Source organism: Theileria orientalis, chromosome 4 (assembly GCF_000740895.1).
Source record: "Theileria orientalis strain Shintoku DNA, chromosome 4, complete genome".
Lineage (NCBI taxonomy): Eukaryota > Apicomplexa > Aconoidasida > Piroplasmida > Theileriidae > Theileria > Theileria orientalis.
The window spans coordinates 726307-751886 of record NC_025263.1 but is presented as its reverse complement, the minus strand read 5'-3'; the positions used below and the strand labels follow the sequence as shown (position 1 = coordinate 751886).

Here is a 25580-nt window from a genome sequence, read left to right as displayed (position 1 = left end):
GTAACTTAAAAAAGGTCTAAATTAAAAAGCAATAGATGGTAATAACAAATGTGTATAAATTATAAGATGGGCATAGTATGATATTAGACACTACAATTGCTTGAAAAATGTTTCAAGATTGGTTTTAATCAGTGGAAGGTTGGCAATGAAGCTCTGAAACTCAGATTTGCTCATCATCAACATGGGCTTAAAACCACAGCAGAAAACGAGAGTAGGCTCGAAGCCCACTCCATTTTCGAGACGACGGTTAATGACGAAAAGATCACGACCGAGAGGCTTAAGCTGAAAAGTATAAGAATATTAGTTAAAAATAATGGCATGTGAGAAGATAGTAATAATGTGGAGAAAATAGGTCAACATACCCGTTCTTTCAATTTGATGCGATTTTTAGGAGGCCAACCGTCATATACAGATCCGCAAGATGATTGCTCAGACACTAATTCTTTGAAATCAGATAAGCACTCACTGAGAGGACGATGTGTACTTGAAAAAAATCGCTTATTTATCGCCCAAGATCGAAAATATCGCATTTAATAAGCACAAATAACAACAAATAAACCAATAAGGAACAGAATGTTAGTAGAAAAACTAATTTAGAAAACAACGGTACAACAATCCAATCCGAGAGACGTGAAATAAAATAAATTAATTTTATAAACAATGGTTGAAAGAAATATAAAATTAATATAGGATTCAAAAAAAATTAAATAAAAAACTTATAAAGAATGAGAAAAAGTAAAAAGGTTATATGTGACAAAATATCGAGTGGGTTAAAAAACGAGATGAGTAAGAGTGGGAAAAAAAATAAAAATTATATTATAAAAAGTAATTAAAATGTATATAAATTAAAAAAATGTGTAAAATATAAATTAATAATATATATAAACAAATTAAGAAAAAATACAAAAAAGAAATAAATACAAATTAAGAAAAAATACAAAAATACAAATATAGTTAAATAAAAATGTAAAATAATAATATATATAGGATCTACTAAAAAGGTGATAGGAAGGTGTAATATAATGGATTGTTATCTTAAACAAATAATATAAAGGTCATTGGAGTGCATAATAAATTAATCAGTATAAAACTATCAAGTGTGTAAGAATTTAGTGAAAATTTGAAAAAAACCGGAAGAAAGATCACTGGATGGTGGCCGTATTAAAAATTTATATCAGATCACCCCATTGTCTAAGGATAAATATAGATATCAACTTCATTTATCGTTTTGTGCGCATTTAAATTAAACTATATAAAATATTTAATTATAGGTCGCTCAAATCACACAAAAGGTTAGTATATGTTTAAGCATAAGCCCCCTGATTTTCATTCCATCAAAAAATCGATAATTATCAAAAAATAAATATTTTTAAAAAATATTATTTTAAATTACATTTCAGGTTAAATATAAACAATATTGAACAATTAGGTGCTTTGATATTGAGTCATCCTCACGGGCGGTAGTCATGAGTTCTTACAATTTGACGTTAGTCACGCGAGCAGGTTATGGATGAAGAACTTCAAATAGTTGACGTGTGGTCTGACAACTTAGAAGATGCATTTGAGAAGATTCGAGATTTGCTTGAACTTTACCCCTACGTGTCGATAGATACAGAATTCCCCGGTATAGTCGTGAGACCGACCAGCTACCTGGAGGATTATAACTACCAAACAATAAAATGTAACGTTGATTTGTTAAATATAATCCAACTCGGGCTCACATTTGCCAATTCAGATGGAGTATCGCCCAACACAGCTTCAACTTGGCAATTTAACTTCAAGTTCGACTTACACCATGATATGTACGCACAAAACTCAATAGATATGTTAAAAAACTCCGGAATAGATTTTGAGAGTCATCAGAGAAGGGGAATAGACCTAGTTCACTTTGGCGAACTAATCATGTCCTCAGGGCTGGTAATGAACGAAGAAATAGTATGGATATCATTCCACGGATCATACGATTTCGCATATTTGCTAAAGCTACTGACGTGCACGAACCTGCCCTCAAACCAGTCTAGATTTTTTGAGCTGCTGCACGACTTCTTCCCGTCGTTGTACGACATCAAGTTCCTGCTTAACGAAAGAAGCATAGAGCTTAGCGGTAGACTGTCGCTACAAAAGTTAGCAGACCACCTGGACGTAAAGAGAGTAGGACTGCAGCACCAAGCAGGAAGCGATTCATTGGTGACAAGCGGAACGTTCTTTAAGCTGATGCAAAAGTACTTTGAAAACAAACTGGATGACCAGAAGTACCAAGGAATAATATACGGACTGGGTAAAAGTAGCCCGGCGACATATAACCCGAGCCTAATGGAAAAAGAAATGTTCCAGCCAGCGCCACTGCAAATCAATATCCCCAACGGTCATGGAACAGCAAACTACACAACCATTAATCACGCAAATGGAACAAGTAGTAGCATCAACTCGAACAACGGAGCGAGCATAGTCAACATACAGAGCGGCATGGGAGGAGGCGTCGGCACTTCGATGGCTACCGGAATGGGAGCCACGATGAACGCAGACATGGCGAACAACGTGGGCATGATGAACCTGAACAACGGAGTCTCGTACAACAACTACTACGGCGCCGCAGCAGCAAACACGACCTACTACAAGTGGAACACGCTGCAAAACAACGTGATCTACGACTCGCCGTTCGCGAAGCCGAAGGACACCCCAATACTGTCAGACGTATCCCTGTACGATAAGAAGTTCCACCACAACGTACTGTGATCGCACAGAGGCTTCCGCAGCGCACCGACCGAGCGCCCAGGAATGCACTTCTAAGTTCGATACTTCACGCACCACTTATTTATATTATTTCAACTTTTGAATTTCATATGCGTCACATTGTAATTTATAGATGTCGAAAGTTTAATTTTATACATGTGAACACGTACACACTAGGTATTAAATTAGGGCCTTTTAAATGCTGCCGATCTCAATGGTGGATTTGGGCCGTATAATCTCAGCAAGACGACACCTCTGAAGACACTGAAAAGAAAATGAGGAGTAACATAGGTGGAAGTGAGTAATAAGCGTATGGTCGGTGATGGCAAATTAAGTGTGTAAATAGCATTGTTAATTGATAGTTAAGAGTGAATATGTAAATTAAAATACCGAGGTGACGACAATGTCCTCCGAGGTGTGCCTGGTTCCAGTGGCAGCGTTCTCGACGTCATTGACGTTGCCCATCTTAGTGTGACTCTTTTTGCAGTGAGTGGTGCACTCGTCCATAAACTTTAAAATGTCAGACCTTGCCAGAGGAGTAACCAGTATGAAGGCCAGGGCGCCCTTTATAATAAAAGAAAGCTTCATCGTATTAGAGACTGAAGCGGCGATTTTCAATAATATAAAAGAATGTAAACTAAAATTTAAAACGTTAAAACGAAAAAATACAAAGTACTGTGATCAAAGGATGAAAATGAACATTTTAGACCCAAAGATCTCGAAATTGAATTTTCGATGAGGAGACAGGGAAGATTGTGGTTCAACGTGAGTTTCAGTTTTAGATCAGAAAACAAAATCAATAAATATAGTTTACAACTCGATAAAAATGAACACATTCGGCCTTCTTTTTTGTATATTTTCATACCTGCTCCTCGGGTCATTCAAGTCCGCGAGCGCATTGTTCTCGTGCGGAACTGCCTACAAGAGATGCGAAGACTCGTGCTCTGAGTACTACAAGGGATCAAACCAAGCGAAGATTTTCATGGTAACTTAGTTTAACGGGGAGGATATATGCAATTCCTCTATTTATGGCTCAATTTTAAAAAGTAAACTAATAAATTATACTTTAGTGCAACACGGGATGCAAGATTAAGCATTGCATAGCATAAGATGAAATTTAAAATCGCCTAATTTGTTCAAAAACACAATACATGATCTATTTAGTCCTATACTCCGTGATATGTGTGTTAGTTAAGCTGCCTTATGGACTCCATGGAAAATTGGCGTACCATAGAAGATCTCAAAATTGTGTACTGATTCAAGGAAAATTCTCATGAAATTCTGAATAGAGATTTATAAACTATTCAGTATTTATTCTATCTTGATCATTATAATACAAAATGTTGTTTTATAGATATTTAATAGCAGTCGTTTCCTCACTTTTGATTGGAACCATCAAACCCACTGATGCAATTAAATGTCACCCATACTATAGAGTATGTGTCCAAAATTGCAAAGTTAAACACGGAGGCAATATTTTCCTTAAAAATATGGTATTTTAATAAATGTTAAAAATGATTTGTAGTGCGTAGGAGGGTGTAAGTTTAGCCAGTGTGTTATAAAAAGGACTGATGACAACCTATCGTTGGAGCGTTAAACTGTTTAATTAAACAAATGATTGAAAAATCCACTAATATTTTTGTTTAAATGTTCTTTTATTTTACAAAGTAGTCATAATTTATATATTATATAAACACTTGTGGAATCCTTCAAAATACAAAGGCATATAAGTATATAGATACATAAAGATGTTTATTTATGCTTAAACTTGATTATGTTTAAGATTCAGCTAAATGTGTAAAAATTTATATATTTTATAATGTAGAGGATGCATATTTGTATCTCTAAATACAATAGATGCAAAAAAAATTCTACAAGTCAATAATGATACAAAAAGAATTAAACAAATTATTGATTGAATTAAATTTAGTTTAACAGTTTGTTTTATATCAATTCTGTTTCAATATAGAAGATTTTCAATTTTAAATAAAATAATAAATTTATCATTCCCTATAGTTAAAACAAAATGGCCTCACTTAAAAATACAATTGCCTTGTTTATATCACTTTATGTGATATTAGTTGGCAAAACCGATGCGGCAGTTACTGGATGCTCAGCTGACAAGCAAAGATGCATAAACAGTTGTATGGAAAGACATAGGTCTGGAAGTCTCAGTTTCGTAACAATGAATCTGGTAACTTTGAATTTTGATGATTTTTTTAGTGTAAAGGAAGGTGTTTGTTATCTGAGTGTGTGTTTTACCCAAGAGCGGAAAAGAAAAGTCTACATCCATCGGATAATCTAAAAGGATTTGCAATCTAAAATGATTTCAGACAAATTAATATAAAAATCCATCATTGGATGAAATGATTGAATGTTGTAAATAACTATCCACAATGTAAATATTGACTATTCTGTGTTACATTATATGTAGTATAAAACATTGAAAAACAAAAACGAATCTAAAGATTCCAAAACGAAACAGCACATAGTTAGTATATGAACAACAGATAACTAATAATAATTGGTATTAATAAAGTTTAAATTATAGAATCCTAATATTTAAATCGGGTTGAAATGTGTGTATCCGAGTAATAATAAATTTACTTATATTATGGCTCTTATTTAATGTCAAATTTGTTACAATAATATATTGTGTGATTTTTGATGTTTGTGATATTAATCTGTACATTAGAATGAAATTAAAGTGCTTAATGTATCGCATATTTAATACATACTGAAATTGAAGTATGAAGGGTTTTTTCTTTTTATTTAAAGTTTTTTGTACCAAAAATATAAGTGTGTATCCATTTATTGGTATTTTATTATTTGTTGCTCTAAATATAACATCTGCTATAGTATTGTGTAATTTTAACAAGTTCAATTCCTTGAATAAGGGATTTATATTTGGTTTTGTAAACAACAACTACATCATAAAAAGAAATTTAAATCTTTGTGCAAACAAATTTTCACGGAACAGCCCAGAAATGGATTTAATAAGGTCAACGGTAAATAATCCAAGTAGTGACCTGGGACGCTTAATTAAACCAATTGATATCTCAGATGTGTATCTGCTTAGGGAAATGGAAGAATTGATGAAAAGAGGAATTTCAATTAATAAAATTAAAGAGTTGTTCTTTGAACCGAAAATGGAGTTGTCGGACTACTATGAAGTAGAAAATATATACACACACCCATTTAAAGAATACACAACACCAACAGGAAAAATAATTAAAGATGAAGTTAAACTGATAGGGCGAGATTACGAAATGTATAAGGATAATAAGTTTAACCTGGAAAAAAATAAATATAAGTTGGAAGATGTGCTCTGCCAGACACTTATTTCAGCAATACTGGAGTACGATCGTTATACGAGACTTCACACAAAGGAAAAAAAAGTACCAACAGTGGACCTGTCAGAATATATAGAGAAAATCGAGAAGGAACAGGGCAATAGTGTGGCTCCTGAAGATCAGGAGAGTCCGGAAATATTGAAAGGTTTTCTTACTGATTCGTTTGTACTAGCTGAGAATAACCTGCCGATCTTCTTTCAAGCTTGGAACAGAGAATATCTGAAGGGATTGAATGATATGAGGGATAGAGGAGCTTCATACGAGGAGATAGATAAATACAACCGGAGTTACTTGAATAGAATCCTTGAATTTAACGCTAAGCTGATAAAAAACCTTAGAATATATCAGCAACTGACAAACGATTTTAAATTCAAGAACTTGTTCAAGGATATGATAAACTTTTATGGTAAGTTGTTAAGTGAGTGTGTATAAAGTAATGTGTAGAAGGGAATAAGGCGGATAAGTGGACAGAGTATCTGAGTAACGATTTGTTGGAATTTCTGCACAAACATTCATCATTAGAATCACAGCCTGGCCAAAAAGGAAGGGCAGGGGTCGACATAGACTTTGAATACCTTAATACATACCTCAAGTTGCTAGAAACGAACTACATCGCTAAAGAGAAGTATAAAGAGGATCATAAATTGTTCAACCAATATGTAGATTTTAAGTAGGTTTAGGACAGTTAGGTTTATAGTTAACCAGTTGGTTTAATGCGTGTGTACATGTAATTATTGACATTTAGTTTGAATCGAAGAAATATTTCGAAAATAATCTCGCCAAGACCAGTGCCATATTGGATATGGTATGAGTTCTGGAGAAATAGAGACCAATTAATGTACGAAAATTATTATAAAATATTGAAGGAAATAGTAATATCGAATCCAGCAGAAGACTTGGGAAAGTTGACAAAAGGAACAGTGCAAAGATTCTTTACATCATTCATACCGCCCAAAATGAGGAAATCGCACATAAGTAGAATGGTTAACAAAATAGCAGAGAGGTTAAACGATGTAGACAATGAAAACGTAGGAAAGATAATTAATCTGATAAATAAATACACACACAGCGGAAAGAAGAATACTGCAGACGATTATACATGGTTTGTAAATGAAGTGGTGAAGGATAATGAAATAGATATGAATGTAATAATAGATAAAATAGTGGAGATGGACAGAAGTAATGTGAAGAGAGGAGAGACAAATCAGTTAATAAAGTTAGTAGAAACAGCAAATAAAGAGAGTGTGGATGAACAAGGTGTGAATGGAGTACCAGAAAGGAGAAGAGAAGGCGAGAATGAGTCAGAATCTGCATATGGAGAACACGAGAGGATTAGAGAGTTGATAGACAAGGAAGGAGAGGAGTTGGAAATAAAGCCGATAGGCCACGACTTTAAGAACATTCTGAGCTTTGACAAGTTTGAGGAAGCGTACAAAAGGTTTAACCTGAAGCACTTTGGAACTGAGGACTACAAATTGTACAAGGGGCAGCTGGTGAAGGGGAAGGTGTACAGAGTGGAAAGATCGACGGTGGAAGTGGACATACACGCGTACGCACTGGCGAAGCTGACCCTGGACAGATTCTACAACACGCCCTCAGAAGTGCCACTGTAAGTACGGGGGCATGAGTATATAGGTAGTTATGTTATGATAGAAATAGTGATAGATACATTTGTTTATTTAAACAGATTCATATATGATAAATAGATAGATGAATACAAATATACTCACATTTTAACAATATCACGAGTTAACAATTGCATAGTAAGGGGTTTCTAAGTGTCTTTAAGGAAGGAGACGAGTTAATATTTGAGGTGGATGAGATATGGGACAATGAGATAAAGGTCTCTCTGAAAAAAATTAGAAACTACCACAAATATAAAAACATTCTGAATCATAAAAAGAGGAATGAGATATTTTATGTGAAGGTACTCCAAAGGTATACAAAGGGAGTGTTGGTACAATACGTACAGGGACCGGTCGATGAAAAAATCTTGTATGGTATCACTACTTCAGATGGCACTAACACACGAGAGATGAAAGGCGGAGAGGGCGTTGAGAAGGCAGGCGATGGAGAAGACAAAGATAAAATGGAGGAGAATGGTAACGAAGACGAGTCTGATTCATTTGATATGTATATTACGGAAAACATGAAGAAAAAGAACGAGTTCGGTGAAATAGCCTTCATACCAATACTGGAGTTGAGTAAAATTTACAAAGGTAAGGCCAGAGTGTATGACATAAACCTGGTCGGAAAGATAGTGCCGGCGACGTTCTCATCGTACGAATTCGCAAATCAAATACCAATTCTGTCTACAAAAAAGGCGTTGAAGAGAATGCAAATGATGAACCTGAGGAAAGGAGACATAGTGAAGGGCAACGTGAAGGAGTACACGCCCTATTACGTAGTAATCAAGGTAAGCCAACACTGTTAAACGCTATGCTTAGTTTGGATGTTTGGAGGGGATTCTGCACGTCAGAGACATGAACCCGGAGAATTACAAGCAGCACTTGATAGACTATCCCAAGTCGATTCTGGCGGAAGTAAAATACGTGAACCCAGTAAGTGGCGTGGGTATCAATCTCAATTAACTGCTTTCAGGCCACGGAAACGATACTGTTGAGCACCAAGGACCTGTTCGAAGTGACAGACAGGAGGCTCGTGGACGCAAATTCGTTTATAAAGAGGTTTAAGGGCGCGCAGATGACAAAACACATCAGTAGGTACAATACATTTGCCAACTCCAGGAATGTGTCCGATAAGGCCACCGCTAGTGCCAGTACTAATGCCATTGCCAATGCTAATGCTGATAGCAGTGCTAATGTCAATCTTGAGACTATTGCTATCACTAATGCTAAAGGCAATGCAAATGCCAACGCTGAGACTAGTGCCAATGCTAATGTCATCCCTACGGCCAACGATGTCAATTCGGACTCCGACAAAGCTGACGAGGCAGACGCCGATAGCACAAGTGACGAGTTTGAGTACGAGTACGATGCCGAGGACGAGAAGTACCTCGAAAGGGTGCAGCCACCTGGGCTAGGCATGGTCGAGTGGAAACTCGAGGGCGATAAGCTGGTTGACGACCCGAGCCTGATGCACGGCTACAACCAGCACACGTGGTACATCCAGCTGGACAAGTGGACGCCCTTCCCCAGCGAGGTGCAGGACTCGCTGAACTACCAGTTCAACAACCACAATCAAGTGGCCTACTTCAACTACCTAGGGTAACCGCAAACAATAGAACTACGCAGCTATGTCATCCGTATCCACAGTTATACACTCTGTCTTTTAAATTATTGTTTCAGCTACCTATTTGATTCAAGCATTTAATCAATGTTTTCAGTGACTCGTACAAGGTGCTCTTCGACGACAACGTGGCCTTGTCCTTCAAAAGGGGCGTAGAATATGTTTTCAACATCAAAAGGGTCAAGCTGTTAAATTCCTAATCTAATGCTGAGCATTAATCGTGCGCCCGCACACATATTTACTTGCACGGTGTCAACATCTGCATCTGTGCCATGTGCGTACACTTCCGATTGCGACATGAATGTATGAGTGTCTACCTGCGCACATATATATATATAGTATACAAATTAAAAGGTTATAATTTACACGATGATCCCCTCAAGGTGCCACTTAGTAGTTTTGACTACCTTGACGTATTGCACAGTGCCAAAGTACTTATCCGTGAGGTGCCTGCTATCCATGGTTGAAAAGTTCCCTTCGCGGAAGATGTTGGGGGTACTCTCCAGCATAGCATCCGACAGATAACCGTCACTGCTGTCGTTGTCGCTGATACCGAGGTCGTTGTGGCTGCCATCGGTGCCTGTGATGCTGTCGCCATTGCTGCCATTGACGTTGCTGGTGACACCGTTGGTAATGGTGCCATTGACGTTGTTACCCTTGTTGGCAGTGTTACCGTTGCTGGTGACACCGTTGGTAATGGTGCCATTGACGTTGTTACCCTTGGTAGCGTTAATACCGTTGCTGATGACACCGCTACCATTGGTGACTACGTTGTTACCCTTGTTGGCAGTGTTACCGTTGTTAATGGCACCGTTCACATTGTCGCCCTTGCCGTTGAGGTCGATAGCAGTGTTACCATTGGCTGCTCTTGCAGTGCTATTAGTACACCTCTTACAAGTGCAGTTACAGCTGTTAGCGGTGCCTGCACTGTCAATGCTCCCACTGCTACTGCGGCTAACGGTCATTTGGCTGAGTGCACTGCTGATACCATTAGTAATACCATTAGTGATGCCATTGCTGGTTCCAACGATGATGCCATTAGTAATACCGTTAGTAATAGCGTCAGTGATACCGTTGTTGGTGGCATTTCTACGTTTACTCTTCTTTTTTTTGGTGTTAGATTTGGTTATGACGCGGTGCCTCACCTGCAACACCAACATCACCTTCACGTAGTGCTTGTCGTGTCCTATCAGCTGATAGTGGCAGTTGATCTGGTTGAAGTACACCTTGATCACCTGGCCCTTGTACTTCGAGTTCGTCTCGTACGACATGAACACGTTCGTTATGTCTCTGGTCCTGCCTTTGCGCACCTTGCTCGGAATCTGTTTCATCTTACAAGCGATTGTACCTGAACAGTTATTTAGAATGGTTACTTGTACTTGTTTTAAGTGTTATTTATATATCTTAACTATGGTGGCTATTTTGGAATGTTATATAAGGTTGTCGTTAGGCAGCCGTGCCACCTCATATAGTTAATAGGCTTTACTCATACCTTTGCGTGCGTAGTACTGTGATATGTTCACTACCGGCAGCTTCAGCTCCTCCAGCATATTCCTCGTGGCCATGTGGTGCTCTGGCTTTTCCGTTGGAAAGCCTGATATGACGTCAGTCGCTATCATGCAGTTGGGCACCTTCGTCCTTATCGTCTTCACCAAGTGCAAAAACTCCTCCACCTTGTACTCCCTGTTCATCTTCTTCAGCACCGAGTTGCTGAAACTCTGCACTGGGATGTGTATGAACTCGTACACGTTATCGTGGAGCAGAATCTCGCATATCTCATCGATGTACTTCTTTATAAAAGGTGGATTCGACATTCCCAGCCTAAAAAAAAAATATAAGATTTCCAATGTTAGTGTAACTACTCGTACTATTTAAGTGTTAGTGTAACTACTCGTACTATTTAAGTGTTAATGTAGCTACTCGTACTATTTAAGTGTTAATGTAGCTACTCGTACTATTTAAGTGTTAATGTAACTACTCGTACTATTTAAGTGTTAATGTAACTACTCGTACTATTTAAGTGTTAATGTAATTACTCATAGTATTTCCAATGTAGGTCTAACTACTGGTATATGTGTCAGTGGTTATGCCAATACCACTTATACTACTATAAATTTGCATCTGTTCCGTACCTCAGCATTGTGCCCTGAGGCAGCACTTGTACTATCGACCTCAGCAGTGTTACCAGGTTCGTCCCAATGTCAATTCCGTATGCGCCCAAATCCTCCGAGGTTAGCCATATCTCCTTAACTCCCTCGTTGACGCAGCTCTCAACTCTATCGAGAATGATCTCGATATCGTAGCTTCCCAGCACCCCTCTAGACATGTATTTAGCATCTTTTAACTTGTTTTAATAACAAAATAATTAATATAAAAGCCATTTGATTATATGCATATTCAAAATATTGTATAAAACTAATATATAAAAAAATAATCAGTAAATAGCACTAAACTAATAAATACAATAACTAGTAGCTATTATCAAATTCCACTGGCCTTACTAATACTTAACTGAGAACGTACCTCGAGTGCTTCGTTTTACAGAATGTGCACGAGCCCAGACACCCCGTCGAGAGTGGAATGATCTCTATCAGCTTGTTCCTCCTTATCTTCGGCAGATCCAACCGCGGCAAATCCTTCTTTTCCAGCAACACCATTTTATTTCCCTGCAAACTGTTCTCGACCACCTCCACGATTCCTACTCATTGTTTATCTTTGTCACTACTATTCTATGTTAGTATCCTGTGCTACTCATATCTGTCTATTCTATCATCTGTGTAACTTGAACTCACTGTCGATCTGCGTAATCCCCAGGAGTGATATCAGCGGGTTGTTGAACACCGGGTTGTTCTGGTCCGCCTGTGGCACGCACCCTGACACTACGACTGGCAGGTACGACATAACCGCCGACTTTATCATGGTTACCATGGCCTCCTCGCTCGGCCCCTTTACTGTGCAGCTGTTGATGATAACGAGGTGGCTCTTTTCCATGGTATCGACTATCTTGTATCCGTACTCCACCAGCAGCCCTAGCATATACTCTCCGTCCGATATGTTGTGGCTGCATCCAAAGTTTTTAAAGTAAATCTTCGTCAACTCTGGTGTACTCGCATCATACAACTGATCCATGCTGTTATCTGACAACACTTCTGCCTCCTCCCCTGCCTCTTCATCAACTGGCTCTTCGGCTAACTTGATAACAACCGGTTCTGCAGGGACCTTGTTATCAACTATCTCTTCGGGTGCCTCTTCAACTAACTCGTTGTCAACCTGTTCTACAGGCACCTTGGTATCAACTTGCTCTTCGGGTACCTCTACATCAACTTGCTCTACTAATAAGTTGGTACCAAGGATTTCTCCAAGTAACTCTCCATCAACTTGCTCTACAAATAAGTCGACATCAAGGATTTCTCCAGGCAACTCTTCATCAACTGATTCTACAGGCACCTCAATATCACCTAGTTGCTCAGGTGACTCGTCTTCAGGTACCTCGTTGTCATCAACTAGTTGTTCAGGTAGCTTAATATCAACAGGCTCTTCAGGTACCTCGTTGTCATCAACTAGTTCTTCGGGTACCTCATTGTCATCAACTAGTTGTTCTGGCACCTTGGTATCAACAGACTCTTCAGTCACCTCATTGTCAACTAGTTGTTCAGGCACCTCTTCAATTGGATCTTCAGGTACCTTGGTATCAACTGGATCAGTGGACAATGCCTCCTCGATAAGTCCATTTTCACTGTTACAATTGTCAAGAGGATTAGTATGGCAGCATTCATCAGTGCCGCAACTGCTGTTACAGCAGTCGACGTTTTCAGAACTGACCACAATCTCTTCACACGCTAGTGGAACAGATTTGTCTTTCTGAACGTCCACTTCCTCTGAAAAAGTATTATTCTATATAATTAATTAGTATATGATCGGACACTTACAGTGCTCTCCACGTAGACCAGCTCCTCCGCACTGCCGTCTATGTTTGTGTAGTCATCAATAAGTGTCCATTCATCCGAAGTTTCCTTCTTAGTGTTATCCGATGATCTATTTGAACGGTCAGCCTCCTGTGTGTGGTTTGGCGCATTTGGCCTCGACTTTGAAACCGCCTTGTTTGCGAGTATCTTGTACCCCTTGTTGGACCTCCCCTCGTCGGAAACGTCCTCGATGTACGCCACCTCTTCGAAGTCATCGTATTTTGAGCCTTTATCTAAATAAGTTATTTGCACAAGCTACTAGAAACTGCGTAGAGTATAAATATTGAGGATAGGCTGTGATATCGCCAATTGTAAACAGTAGCTGCGTCCTTACCCAAAGATGTGGCTGTTAGCTGATTATCTTGGTTAGTGGCCTGAACTATCAGATAATCAGAGTATTCAGAAGGCTCTGGGAGGTCGTAGGATTCCTCTTGTTCCAGCGAATCATCATTATCGAAGAACCCGTGATCACCCGTGTACGCCTGCTTCAAGCGGTCCAAAAGCGACCTTTTTTTTCTTCTGTTGTAGAAGTAATATGCGATTGAGGAAACACAAACTACTCCCAAGAGCGCACATGCTACGATGGGACCTCTAAGCTTAGTTCCCTGCATTTTATAAGAAATAGGTGTCAAATATATTAAATCTAAGTGGTTGGTTGTACATATATTGGTGTAGGTATATGGTGTTTGAAGAAATGGTTGTAATTGTTGTTGTTGTGTTTACAACTACGACCAAGATGTGAAATGATCGGTTGCAATTGTAAGAAAATAGTATACACGAAAAATCAAAGAAAAATAAATAAAAATGGTTATGTATATGTTACGATGTAAATCTTATTTAATGAACTTTTAACTATGATTGATGGGGTGGTGCCACAAGATTCCAGAAATATACGACCTTATATAGTGAGGATTGGGCCTATCAATTTGTCTAATCGCCATACGTTTTAATATAAATAAGGGGTTTATTCGATCCACTTATTAGATCCAATGGAATCCTTAGACACTCTGTGTGATTTCAAGCTTTTAGAGTTATAACAATTTGAACATTTTTTTGTCGACACATTTGAATAAAAATCGGGTTTAATTGGGCACATTTGTTATATAATTATGGTTTGATGGGTTGTGATATGGAATTTAAACGTTTGATCATATTTTTATGTCTTTTAACTCTGGCACATTCCATCAATCCCAGGTGTAACATAATATCAGAAAATTTAAAATTTGGCCAAATCATTAAAGGAAACAATGTTGTTTTCAATGATCGGTATCTTAATTCAGGCGGTGTACTTGGTTCGAGGTTTATTTATACTAACTATCCGGCCTTCGTAAGATCACCGGGTGTTACACTTTCTAGACTCACTAAAAAGACTTTAAATTTAAATAAAGACAAAACAGATGAATTAAATAAATTAGATGGGCAGTTTTATAAAGAAAATTCACCAGATTTCAATATTGATGAATCAGAAACTGGTGATGAGTTAAATCGTAACACACAAAACACTCCAGATTTAACATCCTTATCTCAAAACCACGGTTCTGTTTACAAGAACGCCAATGTTGGCGGTTTTTATGCTCAAAATAAAACTGAGGCAGTTGAATCTGGTTTAAACAACAGTGAGTCGAGTGATTCGACTCAGAGCGGCACAGCGGCATCATGTAAATTAGTAAAACACGATCAAGGAGCAGTGGAAACGCTGCTGTCGAGGTTAAACTTGAAAAGAGACTGGGCTTCGGTAACCGATAAGTTGAAGAAGGCTAAGCAGGGAGTGGCCAGCGCCCTGTACCCTAGTGGAGCCTCGGAGCAAGCCGTACGCTTCACCAACTGGAAGATGCTAGAGCGCACACTCCTCTCAATGTCCTCGACAGTGGCGCTGAACGTGAAGCCGCTGAGCGTGGCCGACGCGGAGGAGGACAAGAACGTCGTGGGATTCCTGAGGAGCAAGCTGGCCAAGACGAAGCTGTCGACGCTGCTGCTCGCAAGCCTCTTCAAGGATCTGGTCTCGCGCGTGCTGAACTTCTACTGGTTCAACAAGTGCATTCGCGTGGCTGACAACCCGCGGGCGTACAGGCTCATGAGCACCCTAGGGTTCAGCCTCCTGACCCTCTGGGACTTCTTCATAAACCTGAACGCGCTGGAGCCGAAGGCGCTGCTGCTGGCGGTCAACCACGTGTTTAAGCAGATGTTCACGCAGACCAGCACTGCGATTAACCAGCACTACTACGCCACGTCCTACTGGTTGAACGACCAGAAGGAAGTAAGCCCCCTGGTTGAGCTGAGCCCTGGCGACAAGCAGCCCTTCCCGGTGAACGGCTTCAAGGACGAGTTCAGCTTCATCTTCGACATCCTCGGGATGTCTCTGGGCATGTACGCGTCGTACCTCGTCAACGAGGTGAATTCCAACGAGCTCAAGCTCGCCACTATTGGCTCGAGCCTTCTCCTCAGCAACCTCATAACCCTCATCGTAGCAAGATTTCTGAAAAGCACCTGAATTTGCAGGGGTAACTGTGTAATATTAACAAAGGTTACAAATTGTAAAATAAAATAAATATTGTAAACAGCATACTTTACCTGGTATAAACTATGCTAAGTATCGAATACCAATACACGTATTCATGTATGGGTGTGTGTAATATCACTTCAAATATATATAAACGCTGTACTATGTTTAATAAACCAGCTGTGTTGATCATAAACGCTCTAAATGCCACTCATTCACTAGTTATAGTATAAAATCGATGGCTTCCCTGGGAACGCCGAGTGCCTAATTTCCGTGGTATCTCCGGAGAATGCCTCAGTATTATACATCACCAACACCTCTAAACAATTGTTAAATTCAATTAACAGAAGCTTAACTAATAATTGACCAATGGCTGGTTGTATGATAGATAGCGTGTGTAACTATCTATCTGACTGCGATAGTTAGTATTCGGCATAACCGTGTACCTTTAACTTCCAGTGTTGTCTTAAGGTATGGTTCCAGCAGCTGGTATAGCTTGTATTCACTGTACGGCAGGTGCAACATTAGTACTGACTGTCCTATCGTGAACAGCTGCTTCAGCTGATAGCTTGCAAATCCCAGCAGCACCTTTTTATCCTTAGGGCTGCAACTCCTCATCATCTCACTCTCGTTAAGCTTCTTCAGTGCCTCCTTTTCCGTCATGTTGCTTTCCAGTATCTTCATTTCATTCATTACCACGATGACATTCCTAATATTCTCAGGGTATTCCCTAAAAACAATATTAGTATCACGTTGCGTGGACTATTATCTAATCTACTTTAACTGGTATATTCATGTTTTTTGATCCATGATCCACTATCCGTAAATTGTAATTTGTAAATATTAAGTATCAAATTGTAATTTGTAAATAGAAATAGTATAGTGCCAACCTTGATATGTATATTAGGGCCTTGTCGAACGTCTGAGCCACCTTACTCTTCTTTGACGACTGCGACTTCTCCTTTGTTTTTCTAAATTCTTCCAGGTTTCTGTGCAGCAACTTAAGCAGCCTAAATTAATTTATTAAAACCATAACGGCATCGTTGGTATAATACGTTAAACCAGTATGCTAAAATATTTATGTGAATACGTGTATATAACCATACTATCCGAGTGTAAACACGTGTAAGTATACTTACTTGTGCAGACTCTTGTTTGTTGGCTTCTCAAATCTTGGCCACAGTTGATCCGTTAGATGCTCCTTCTTATTCAACACGTAGTTCCAGATATACTCGCACATATGCGGCACTATTGGATTTGCAATGACACAGAATGTTTCTGAAAATTAATATTAGTTTTACTGTTAATTTTTAGTATCTGTCTATCTGTATATGGTTATATCTACGTATCTGTCTATCTGTATATGGTTATATCTACGTATCTGTCTATCTGTTTCAGTACCATAATATTTCCTCAGCGACTCGTAGCTCGTGACAGCGTTTGAGAGCTGCAGGTACTCCAGCCTTATCGCTATGTAGTCGTAGAACACTGCCTTCAGCGCGTCTCTGTACACAAAGTTCTCGTAGCACCTCTTCGCCGTGTCGCACAGGTTCTTAATTTCGTTCTCAAACACCGCCCTGCTAAACAGGTTCAGGTCATTCGACTCTATATATCCATTCAGCTCCACGTCCTCGGCATCCGATTTTACCCGTGCTGCCGACTCCAGCGCTGACACTTTATCGTGGTCCGCCTTAGCTACTCCGTTCAACTCCACCTTTGGGCCTTTTGCCAGCTTCAGCCCATCCTTAAGCTCCTCTTCCATTTCATTCAGGCTTCGTTCCAGGCCAATCCTCTCTCCATCCTTGCTGTGGGTGCCTCCCTCTTTGTCTTTTCGCTCACATGCCGTTGACGCGGTTCCTGTCGCCATATCATTCTTTGACGTCTGCAGGAAGTTGAACAGCTTCAACACTGAGGATTCTGCCGTTTCCTTCGAGAAGTTTGCGTCGTCCAGCGAGTCTCCTGCATCTGCCATTGCTATTCTCGTTCCGTCTGCTGTATATAGGTTGATCGAGTCTTCGATTGTCAAAAAATTCCCCTTTGACTTACTCATTTTTTCCGAGTCGACCAGCACGTGTCCGTTGCAGAAGAACGACCTTGGCATGTACTCAATGCTGCATCCTCTCCAGATCGCCTCGTGTATGAACAGGCTCATCGTCAGGTGGTTGAACAGCAGGTCCTTTCCGCTGCACCTCACGTCCACTGGGTACCAGTACTTAAACTCCTCCCTCATTTGATTTATCGTCTCCACTGTCTGTTTATCAATTTTCTCTCCGGTTCCATCAGTACTGCCATCTGAACCAGCGCCATCTGTGCCGTGTGACTTATCATTGAACGTTGGAAACTTGTCCGATATGTTAAACACGTAGTCAAACAGCGTTTTATTCAATCTTTCTGCGCTCATGTTCAAGAGCCCTGGCTTATTCCCGAATATATCCGACTGCAGGTAGTGTGCGACTGTGTAGTAGGCCATGTATATTGTGCTATCCGACAGGCTATCTATCAGTATATTCCTATTCTTTGTTATGTCCTCCCATGGCAGCAGCGTCCCCAGTCCATACGATCTGCTACATGCCCAGTTATCCAACCTACATTGTTACTATCATCCAGATTCAAATACTCTTATTCTATTTGCCACTGTTTACCCTAATCATCTACCTACTTATGCTCACAAGCACTCTATATACCTACTTATGCTCACAAGCACTCTATCTACCTACATTCTATGTATAAACATGTGTACACTATTATTAGCAATTGGCTAACTATTTCTATTAACTCTACTTATATTTTACCAGTTGATCACGTGTTTCATCTGATTCAAACTCGATTCGCTGTAACATGTAAAATTGTTTCTTTTCAGCTGTTCCATTACGTTCTTTTTCCATTCCTCGTCTCCGAACTTAGTGTACCACTGGTTACATATTGCTACTACGCACACGTCTCCTGACCTACTCACTACATTCTTTGATGGCTCATAGTACATAAACGCTTGCTTATTTCTTATCATTTCATCTCTAATTTTATTTTTAACATCCACAACCTATTATTTTTGTCAATTTGTTAATATGTAGTCATTTATTTTCAATGAGTTATCAACAAGTTGCTTGTAAATTATATTGACTAGATGTGCAATAATATCATACTGATTTGTAATTTTTTGTTATAAACACCTAATTGACTTAAAAGTCTAACAATGAATCACCTAGTTCCATACCTTCTGATCTTTATACGGGCCTACGTTGATCACTCCTGTGTAAAACCCCTTTTTGTACACGAACTCTTTCAATTCTTCCAACTTTTGGTGATCTTTGGGTGATGTCACTTTACTCTCGTTACACAGTTTCACTGCCATGCACGTTCCGTACTCTGGAACATCGATTATCGGCACCTCCTCCAAACTCACGTACTCCTCCAACACGTTGTATTTTTCCTTAAAGTAGGCTCCCTTCCTCCTCATTTCCGACAGCACTACGTAGTCGTCTGGCGAATCTGAGGGGACGCATCCCACTATTCCCGTGCCCTTGTGCATACTTGCCGTCACCATCGGCACAACGTACACTGACTTGTGTACGCTAAGTGGCGTCACCACGCTGGTTCCTATCAAATCCATGCCCGTGAACTTTTGCAAACTAAATAGTTCATCTTCTCCGTAGTCGCTTCCTGGCGTTGCCTTTTCATTTAATATCGTCAAGCCCTAACAATCGTGATTAGAATGTTAATATACATTTTTACTTTAATGCATTCGTCTAAATTCATAAGTACTTATGCGTTTTGTACCTGGTGTGCCATGTTTAGTGCTGATCTTCTAGATGTTAGGTATACACACTCAGACTGGTCCACTGCCTCCCTCAGTGCCATTTTTGTCTCAACGACGCCCACTGAGTTAAAGCTCAGCCTCGGAGCCTCGAAGCCCAAAAACGCCTCGTACTCCCCTTCTGGGCACACGAACAGGTTCGTCTGTCCGTAAAACGTCTCTGGCCTCAGCGTCGCTGCCAGCAGGTACACACTCTTCTCCTTCAGCTTCTCCGCGTAGTGCTCATATCTGCCCTGGAACTGCTTAAACGGGTTTTTGACCGACACGTCGAGCTTCATCTTAATTACGGTGTACTCCTGCGCCGTGGCTCCCTCTCCTTCTGATCTGTCGTGGTCTCCGCAAGTCTGCATGGTCAGTCTGCTGAATATGGATGGCCTTGAGCCGTACAGCAGCTTGTCGAGTCTCTTCAGTCTGTCAAACTGCCACTCTACGAACAGGTTGTAGTACGGGTTCCTGTTCGTCGTTATGAAGCTTCTTCGCCAGTCCACCGACAGGCCGAACATCTTCATGTCCTGAATCGCCAGCGGCGAGAAGTACACCAGCCAGTGGTCCGGGTTTGCGAACTTGGGAATCTCCTCGTCATCTATGTTCATGTGCTTCATTATATCGATTTGCGTCATCTACAAATTCTTATTTAAGCCAACACTCACGTTCGTGTTCGACTTTGCCTTGAGTTTGGAGCGCGATGAAGAGAATTTGGTAACGTCCTTCGTTGAAGCTGCCGAATGCTCTTCTTCATTTTCAGTGCCGTTTAGAGGATCTTCGTTGCGATGATTTGATAAACCGGAGTTTAACTGAGGCGTTTTATTTATTCTTTTACTCACCTCTAACAACTCTTTCTTTATCTTATCCGCACAGGCCATGATGGGCATTCCTAACTCAACTATTAATCGTTTCAAAAGTACCTGTGCAGTGTAGGCCGAATGGCCACAAAACGACCTTGCCCTGGGTCCTTTGGAAACGAGCTTGAAATTCAGATTTCAAAACGGTGAAGCCGTGGCCTATGTGTAACCTTCCATTCATATAAGGGTAAGGAAATGTACAAAAGTACTTATCTTTACTCCTGTTGGCAGGAAGATTGGCTTCAAACACTCTGGTTTCTTGCCACAGGGCACGAATTTTAGATTCATTCTCCAAAAGGTGAGCCCTTTTCGACATTTATTAAATAAATCTGTTGATTAATAAAAATATTAAGTGCCTGTTGTGATCGAGTTTGGGAATGACCCGATTAATCATATTATCAGTACCATATTTATATGGAATTGACTCATAACTATTTGTGTAAAATATTTTTATGATGTAAGTTGAATTTAGTTATTTTGAGTTATTATATTGTCTAACACATGATTTGAGTTTTGTGTTTATTATGATGATAAATTTTAATTGTAGAGTAATACACCTGTAAATAAAACACACATCTCTTCTCTAAAATGTGAATGGACCTTTAATCATGGAAAACAAGGATCATTCAGACGGCTCATCTCTCACTTCTTCCAATGATTTAAAACCCATCGACAAGAGGGAAGCTATAAAGAAGTATGCCACGGCAACTGCTGTGATAAACGGAGTGGCCGCCGGGACTACGAATATAATTTTACAGCCGTTTGCGGTGCTGAGGACTACCATACAATCGATGAACGTCTACGACCACGGGATCAAGTCGGAGCGCAGCAAAGTCATGGAGATTCTAAAGACCTTTAAGGCGGGAGGAATCAGGTCCATGTACCGCGGGTGTGCCTCGTCAGTCTGCCTCTCGGCCAGCGGCTGGGTCGTGTTCAGGTTTTTCTACGACAAGCTCTCGCACTACGACCTGTTCAAGGACACCACGAAAACCTCTGTCAATCTCACGAGAAGCGCGACCAGCAGCCTGATGACGAGCGTTATTCTGCACCCGTTTTGGAACGCGAGGCTCGCAATAGAGCTGCAGAGCGCGCAGACGCGGATAGACGGGTGGCCGCAGTACCGAGGAGCGCTGAACTACGTGATCCGCACAATCGCCCAGCGCGGGGGCATAAGGGCGAGCTTTCGGGGCCTGTCGGTGTCAATGTCGGCAGTGTCGCACCACACGCTCCTGATGGTCATCTACGACAAGCTGTCGTCGCTGAAGCTGCCGGCGCACCTGAAGAGGGCCGAGAAGGCGCAGCCCTTCGTAAACGGAATGATATCGCGCCTGGTCCCGACGCTGGTCTGCTACCCGCTCTACGTCACGCGCGTGATGCAGCAGTGCCACAACACGGAGGTGACCAAGTACTCAATATCGCGCATTCTGTTCTGGAACTACAAGAAGAACCGGATCAAGGGCATGTACTCGGGGCTCCCGGTGCAGCTGGTCAGGTCGACGCTGTCAGGAGGAATCATGTTCACGATCTACGAGACGCTCTTGACGCTGTCGTCGAACGTGTACCACAGAATATCGCAATATTGAACTCTACGCAGTTCCACGTCAAGGTGCATTAGCCCACAACAAATGTATAGTAACTCACCGCATACACGCAATTGCTATTGTACATTAATCTGCTACGGTATGTAAACGAGCTGATCATCAACCTGCTCAATGTAGTCCTTAGCTATTAGGTTTTTAACCCTGTCGAGTATTAACTAAAAAATGGTCAGTGTGATTAAGGTGCTGGTAACAGTGTTAGGTGGTACCTGAAACAGCTAGGTAGAGTACTAATTAAACTAACTCACCTGCTCAGTGTAGTTTACACTGACGTGTAAATTTCTGAAGTTGGTGTCCAGGATGTTCAAAAGGTTACTCTGGTTTAACTTTTTGTACTTCTTCATGATCTTGACGATCACGGAATCGATTAAGTTGTAGTTTTCCAGCAGAGTTTCCCTGTGTTTAACCTTTCCGCGGTTCCCTGTTGTCAGTAGAGGCTTGTATATGTTATTTATTAGGTTAAGTTCCCTGTTTCTGTAGAGGTGCTCGTAATTAACACTTAGTTCGTCGTTGTCCTAAGAAACGGTTGAATTTAAATAAAGCATTGGATGTTATAGTGTGTAACCAGGAAGTCTGGTGAGCTACGGAGGATCTAGAATGTGAAAACTAACGTAATTAAAAAATTCCTGGCACGACTCAACAATCCTTATCAGCTGCTCGTACTTAATGTTCATTTCCGAAAGTACCAGATCCGTTTTAATAGAATCGACCTTGTTGAACATCAATATCAGAGTTGCCTGTAGTATATTACACGTTATTTTCCTTTCAGGCATTTTCGCATCAGGTGACGTGTTGTCGTTGCTGGAGTGATCCCTGTATTCATAAACCATCTCCACGGGGCTATAGTCGTGCAGGTACTGAAACCTTTTAAACTTGTTATTTTGCTTATAGTACTGCTGGTACTCGTTCAAGTCGTTTAAAAATATCTCATTCGCCCTCACATCCTCGAATCCACCTATGATTGTAATTTATGTAACTGCTTACTTGGCGATATTGGCCAATACACGCTGCATATGGCAATGAATTTGTTATGCTTTACTAGGGTGACGCCCTGTTCATCGCCCATGCTCCCTAACTGCTGATTGGTATCAATGTCCATATCAGAGCCTTTGTTTGATACGTAGTTCCAGTATAATTTGTTGGACTTCTTTATGTCATCTAACATCTTATACAGGTGATTAATGTTAGGCTCATCGTGCGAGAGCTTATTTAATACCCTGGTCTCCTGATCAATGTGACTTTTACCTGTCAAGAGTCTGTAGCACATATTCATTTTATAGATATTCAGGAAATCATTCTTATCGTCCAGTAGGTTGTATACGTTTACATAGTCATCCACTCGATGGCCTTTGTTATTTTCTTCAGCGTTGCTGCCATTGGTGTTGGCATTACTACCAGACTCCTCTAATCCTTCGTCTTCACCTTCTTCAGAGCTTTTTGAGATAATGTAGTCATGAAAGAGTGACAGAAGTTGACTTGTAAACTGGGAACTGTTAACATAACTTTTAAAAATGCTATGGTACACGTTTAAAATATAATTGTTGTTATCGAATGAGAATTGAATCAAATCTGTATATTTTGTCAGTTTAATAGCATTTTATTGCAATATGCACTAAACTAACACTAAATAAACGATTCCTCATCTATGCGACTTACACAAATACTTGTTATAAAACTTAATCATGTGATCACTGTCGTTCTCCTTTATGTTACCTAGTATATACTCCTTCAGCGAGTTTGCTATTCGCTCATTTATGTTGTTTAACTTGTGTGTTAACTTGTATATCAGTTTCAGATCCTATAAGTCTTATTAGTTTCATTGTACTTTTATTTACTAGCGTTAATATGCTAACATTAGTTTGATATGTGTCAAAAAGTGTATTCAACTCCTTTAGTTTACTGTTTATTTTATCCTGCTGGTTGTAGAGTAAGCTCGTCAGTATCGTATTGTATATTGATTCGTTTGTATTCTTGTTTAGGTACTTGTTGCAGTAATCCAACTCGTCATCAATGCAGTACTGTGTTGGTTATTATGAATGAATATAGTCAAAATTGTAACAAGCAGCATACTAAGTAAGAGTTTGCAGTACGCTAACTACGTATGTGGCTTAATAGTCACTCTATATCATTACCTGTATTATGTACATGTAGTCCAGCAGTGATAGATCATTTATCCATATTGGAGCTATCTTCTTGTAGTAGTTGCTGCATCTCTCCAGGATTTGCGGCTCGAGGTCCTCCTTGTACTGCAGTCCTACGGTCGAATCAAGCTTGTTGTACATCTCAACTATTGCCGACACGTGCGAGTTGTTTAGGTCGTCGCCCCTCCTCTTCGCGTCCAACGAATCCAACAAATACTTCCTTATGTTTTCCTTGTAAGGGTCAAACACCTGCAGGGATTCAGTCAATTTACGTTTCAGTTGCTTCAATATCTAATGTGTATTACGTGTTTCTGGAATATCGCCATTGCGTATTCGTATACTGTCGGCTGCAGTGCCAAGGGAACGTAAAATCGGTCCAAGTACGAGAATATCCCCTTCAATATGTTTATGTACGACTTATATTTGACCCAGTACTGGTATATCAGCTGAACCAGTTCATCCTCGTCTTCCTTACAGCGATGCAGGTTCACGCACATCTACACATACATTTAAACCGTAAATTAATCTGCAATGTCCACACATCTTTCTAAAATAACGTTTTTAACCTTGTTTTTAATGAATTCGCCCAGTGACTGTCCCAGGTGGTTGTACAGCATTTCCGAGTAGTTGGAATCTTTCTGTGTACACATATCATACACGAGTCTGAAAGAGAATTGTGCAAACTCCGACCTACTTGTAATATGTGATGTATTCATTCGGTTTCAGCTTTATTAGTCTGTCGTCGTTGTTGTTTAGGTCATATGTTTCCAGGTTTCTCTCGATTCTGAACGTTGTCGTTTTCAGCGGACTTACTTGTCTATAAACTCCAGCTTCAACCTCTTCCAACCACTGTCGAACGTAATGCTCTCCTCCTTATACATTGATCTGTCCTGGTCTACAATTACGCTGTTTCTGTTTCATCTTCCTCGTGCAACCACACATTTTCTTATCTGAAACCATCCATCATCTTATTATCCATAAATATAATCATATGATGTAGTTACGCATATTAACTCTCGGGTTTAAAGCATTAAGACATTATAAATGGCTCTTGTTACTACGGCCGACCTCCGTCGGCACAGTCATGTTTGAGTTCTAATTGAAGTATATAGGGGATCCTTTGTACGTGTTCAGCAGATCCAGCTGCTCCGTTGTAAATTTGTTTGCGTGTATCTGTTCCCAGGCGTCGATATGGTTTTTAAAGAACTCCTGGAGCGTCTTCTGTACAATGTTCCTTATATCGAGAGGGTATTTTGATCCTCCACATCTCGCCTATATTTGTTTATTTCTTAATTATTTGTTTATTTCTTAATTATTTGTTTATTTCTTAATTATTTGTTTATTTCTTAATTATTTGTTTATTTCTTAATTATTTGTTTGTTTCT

The 25580-nt window shown here is 40.0% G+C and overlaps 10 protein-coding genes across 10 annotated transcripts; 5 read left to right on the top strand and 5 right to left on the bottom strand.

Moving 5' to 3' along the window:
* Positions 1-90: 90 nt before the first annotated feature.
* TOT_040000346 (conserved hypothetical protein) lies at positions 91-530 on the bottom strand (the record flags this gene model as incomplete). Its single annotated transcript, XM_009693973.1, has 2 exons — positions 91-282; positions 363-530. The coding sequence occupies 2 exons, from the start codon at positions 528-530 to the stop codon at positions 91-93; spliced, it is 360 nt and encodes a 119-aa protein (XP_009692268.1).
* A 976-nt stretch (positions 531-1506) lies between these two features.
* On the top strand, positions 1507-2736 carry TOT_040000950 (mRNA turnover/deadenylation component; the record flags this gene model as incomplete). Its single annotated transcript, XM_009693972.1, has 1 exon — positions 1507-2736. The coding sequence occupies one exon, from the start codon at positions 1507-1509 to the stop codon at positions 2734-2736; it is 1230 nt and encodes a 409-aa protein (XP_009692267.1).
* Positions 2737-3114: 378 nt separating this feature from the next.
* On the bottom strand, positions 3115-3279 carry TOT_040000949 (conserved hypothetical protein; the record flags this gene model as incomplete). The annotated part of the gene is made up of 1 exon (XM_009693971.1): positions 3115-3279. The coding sequence occupies one exon, from the start codon at positions 3277-3279 to the stop codon at positions 3115-3117; it is 165 nt and encodes a 54-aa protein (XP_009692266.1).
* Positions 3280-4073: 794 nt separating this feature from the next.
* TOT_040000948 (conserved hypothetical protein) lies at positions 4074-4330 on the top strand (the record flags this gene model as incomplete). Its single annotated transcript, XM_009693970.1, has 2 exons — positions 4074-4226; positions 4259-4330. 2 exons carry the CDS (start codon positions 4074-4076, stop codon positions 4328-4330), a joined length of 225 nt encoding a protein of 74 aa, XP_009692265.1.
* A 429-nt stretch (positions 4331-4759) lies between these two features.
* On the top strand, positions 4760-9696 carry TOT_040000342 (uncharacterized protein; the record flags this gene model as incomplete). The annotated part of the gene is made up of 11 exons (XM_009693969.1): positions 4760-5014; positions 5168-5224; positions 5613-6492; positions 6531-6745; positions 6832-6891; positions 6929-7695; positions 7851-8502; positions 8534-8656; positions 8688-9313; positions 9433-9522; positions 9690-9696. 11 exons carry the CDS (start codon positions 4760-4762, stop codon positions 9694-9696), a joined length of 3732 nt encoding a protein of 1243 aa, XP_009692264.1.
* A 1-nt stretch (position 9697) lies between these two features.
* On the bottom strand, positions 9698-13911 carry TOT_040000341 (uncharacterized protein; the record flags this gene model as incomplete). Its single annotated transcript, XM_009693968.1, has 8 exons — positions 9698-9785; positions 10488-10683; positions 10828-11156; positions 11468-11653; positions 11859-12033; positions 12128-13229; positions 13265-13533; positions 13635-13911. 8 exons carry the CDS (start codon positions 13909-13911, stop codon positions 9698-9700), a joined length of 2622 nt encoding a protein of 873 aa, XP_009692263.1.
* Positions 13912-14417: 506 nt separating this feature from the next.
* TOT_040000340 (conserved hypothetical protein) lies at positions 14418-15791 on the top strand (the record flags this gene model as incomplete). The annotated part of the gene is made up of 2 exons (XM_009693967.1): positions 14418-15557; positions 15621-15791. 2 exons carry the CDS (start codon positions 14418-14420, stop codon positions 15789-15791), a joined length of 1311 nt encoding a protein of 436 aa, XP_009692262.1.
* A 414-nt stretch (positions 15792-16205) lies between these two features.
* TOT_040000339 (leucyl-tRNA synthetase) lies at positions 16206-20772 on the bottom strand (the record flags this gene model as incomplete). The annotated part of the gene is made up of 11 exons (XM_009693966.1): positions 16206-16530; positions 16691-16810; positions 16940-17078; positions 17202-17421; positions 17515-17590; positions 17651-18385; positions 18593-18840; positions 19015-19494; positions 19578-20234; positions 20265-20488; positions 20520-20772. 11 exons carry the CDS (start codon positions 20770-20772, stop codon positions 16206-16208), a joined length of 3477 nt encoding a protein of 1158 aa, XP_009692261.1.
* A 292-nt stretch (positions 20773-21064) lies between these two features.
* On the top strand, positions 21065-22188 carry TOT_040000338 (mitochondrial carrier protein; the record flags this gene model as incomplete). Its single annotated transcript, XM_009693965.1, has 2 exons — positions 21065-22012; positions 22150-22188. The coding sequence occupies 2 exons, from the start codon at positions 21065-21067 to the stop codon at positions 22186-22188; spliced, it is 987 nt and encodes a 328-aa protein (XP_009692260.1).
* A 105-nt stretch (positions 22189-22293) lies between these two features.
* Positions 22294-25076, bottom strand: TOT_040000337 (uncharacterized protein; the record flags this gene model as incomplete). The annotated part of the gene is given in 10 exon segments (XM_009693964.1): positions 22294-22569; positions 22666-23009; positions 23039-23623; positions 23711-23852; positions 23908-24072; positions 24187-24486; positions 24501-24665; positions 24735-24858; positions 24890-24979; positions 25009-25076. 10 exon segments carry the CDS (start codon positions 25074-25076, stop codon positions 22294-22296), a joined length of 2259 nt encoding a protein of 752 aa, XP_009692259.1.
* Between the last annotated feature and the right edge of the window lie 504 nt (positions 25077-25580).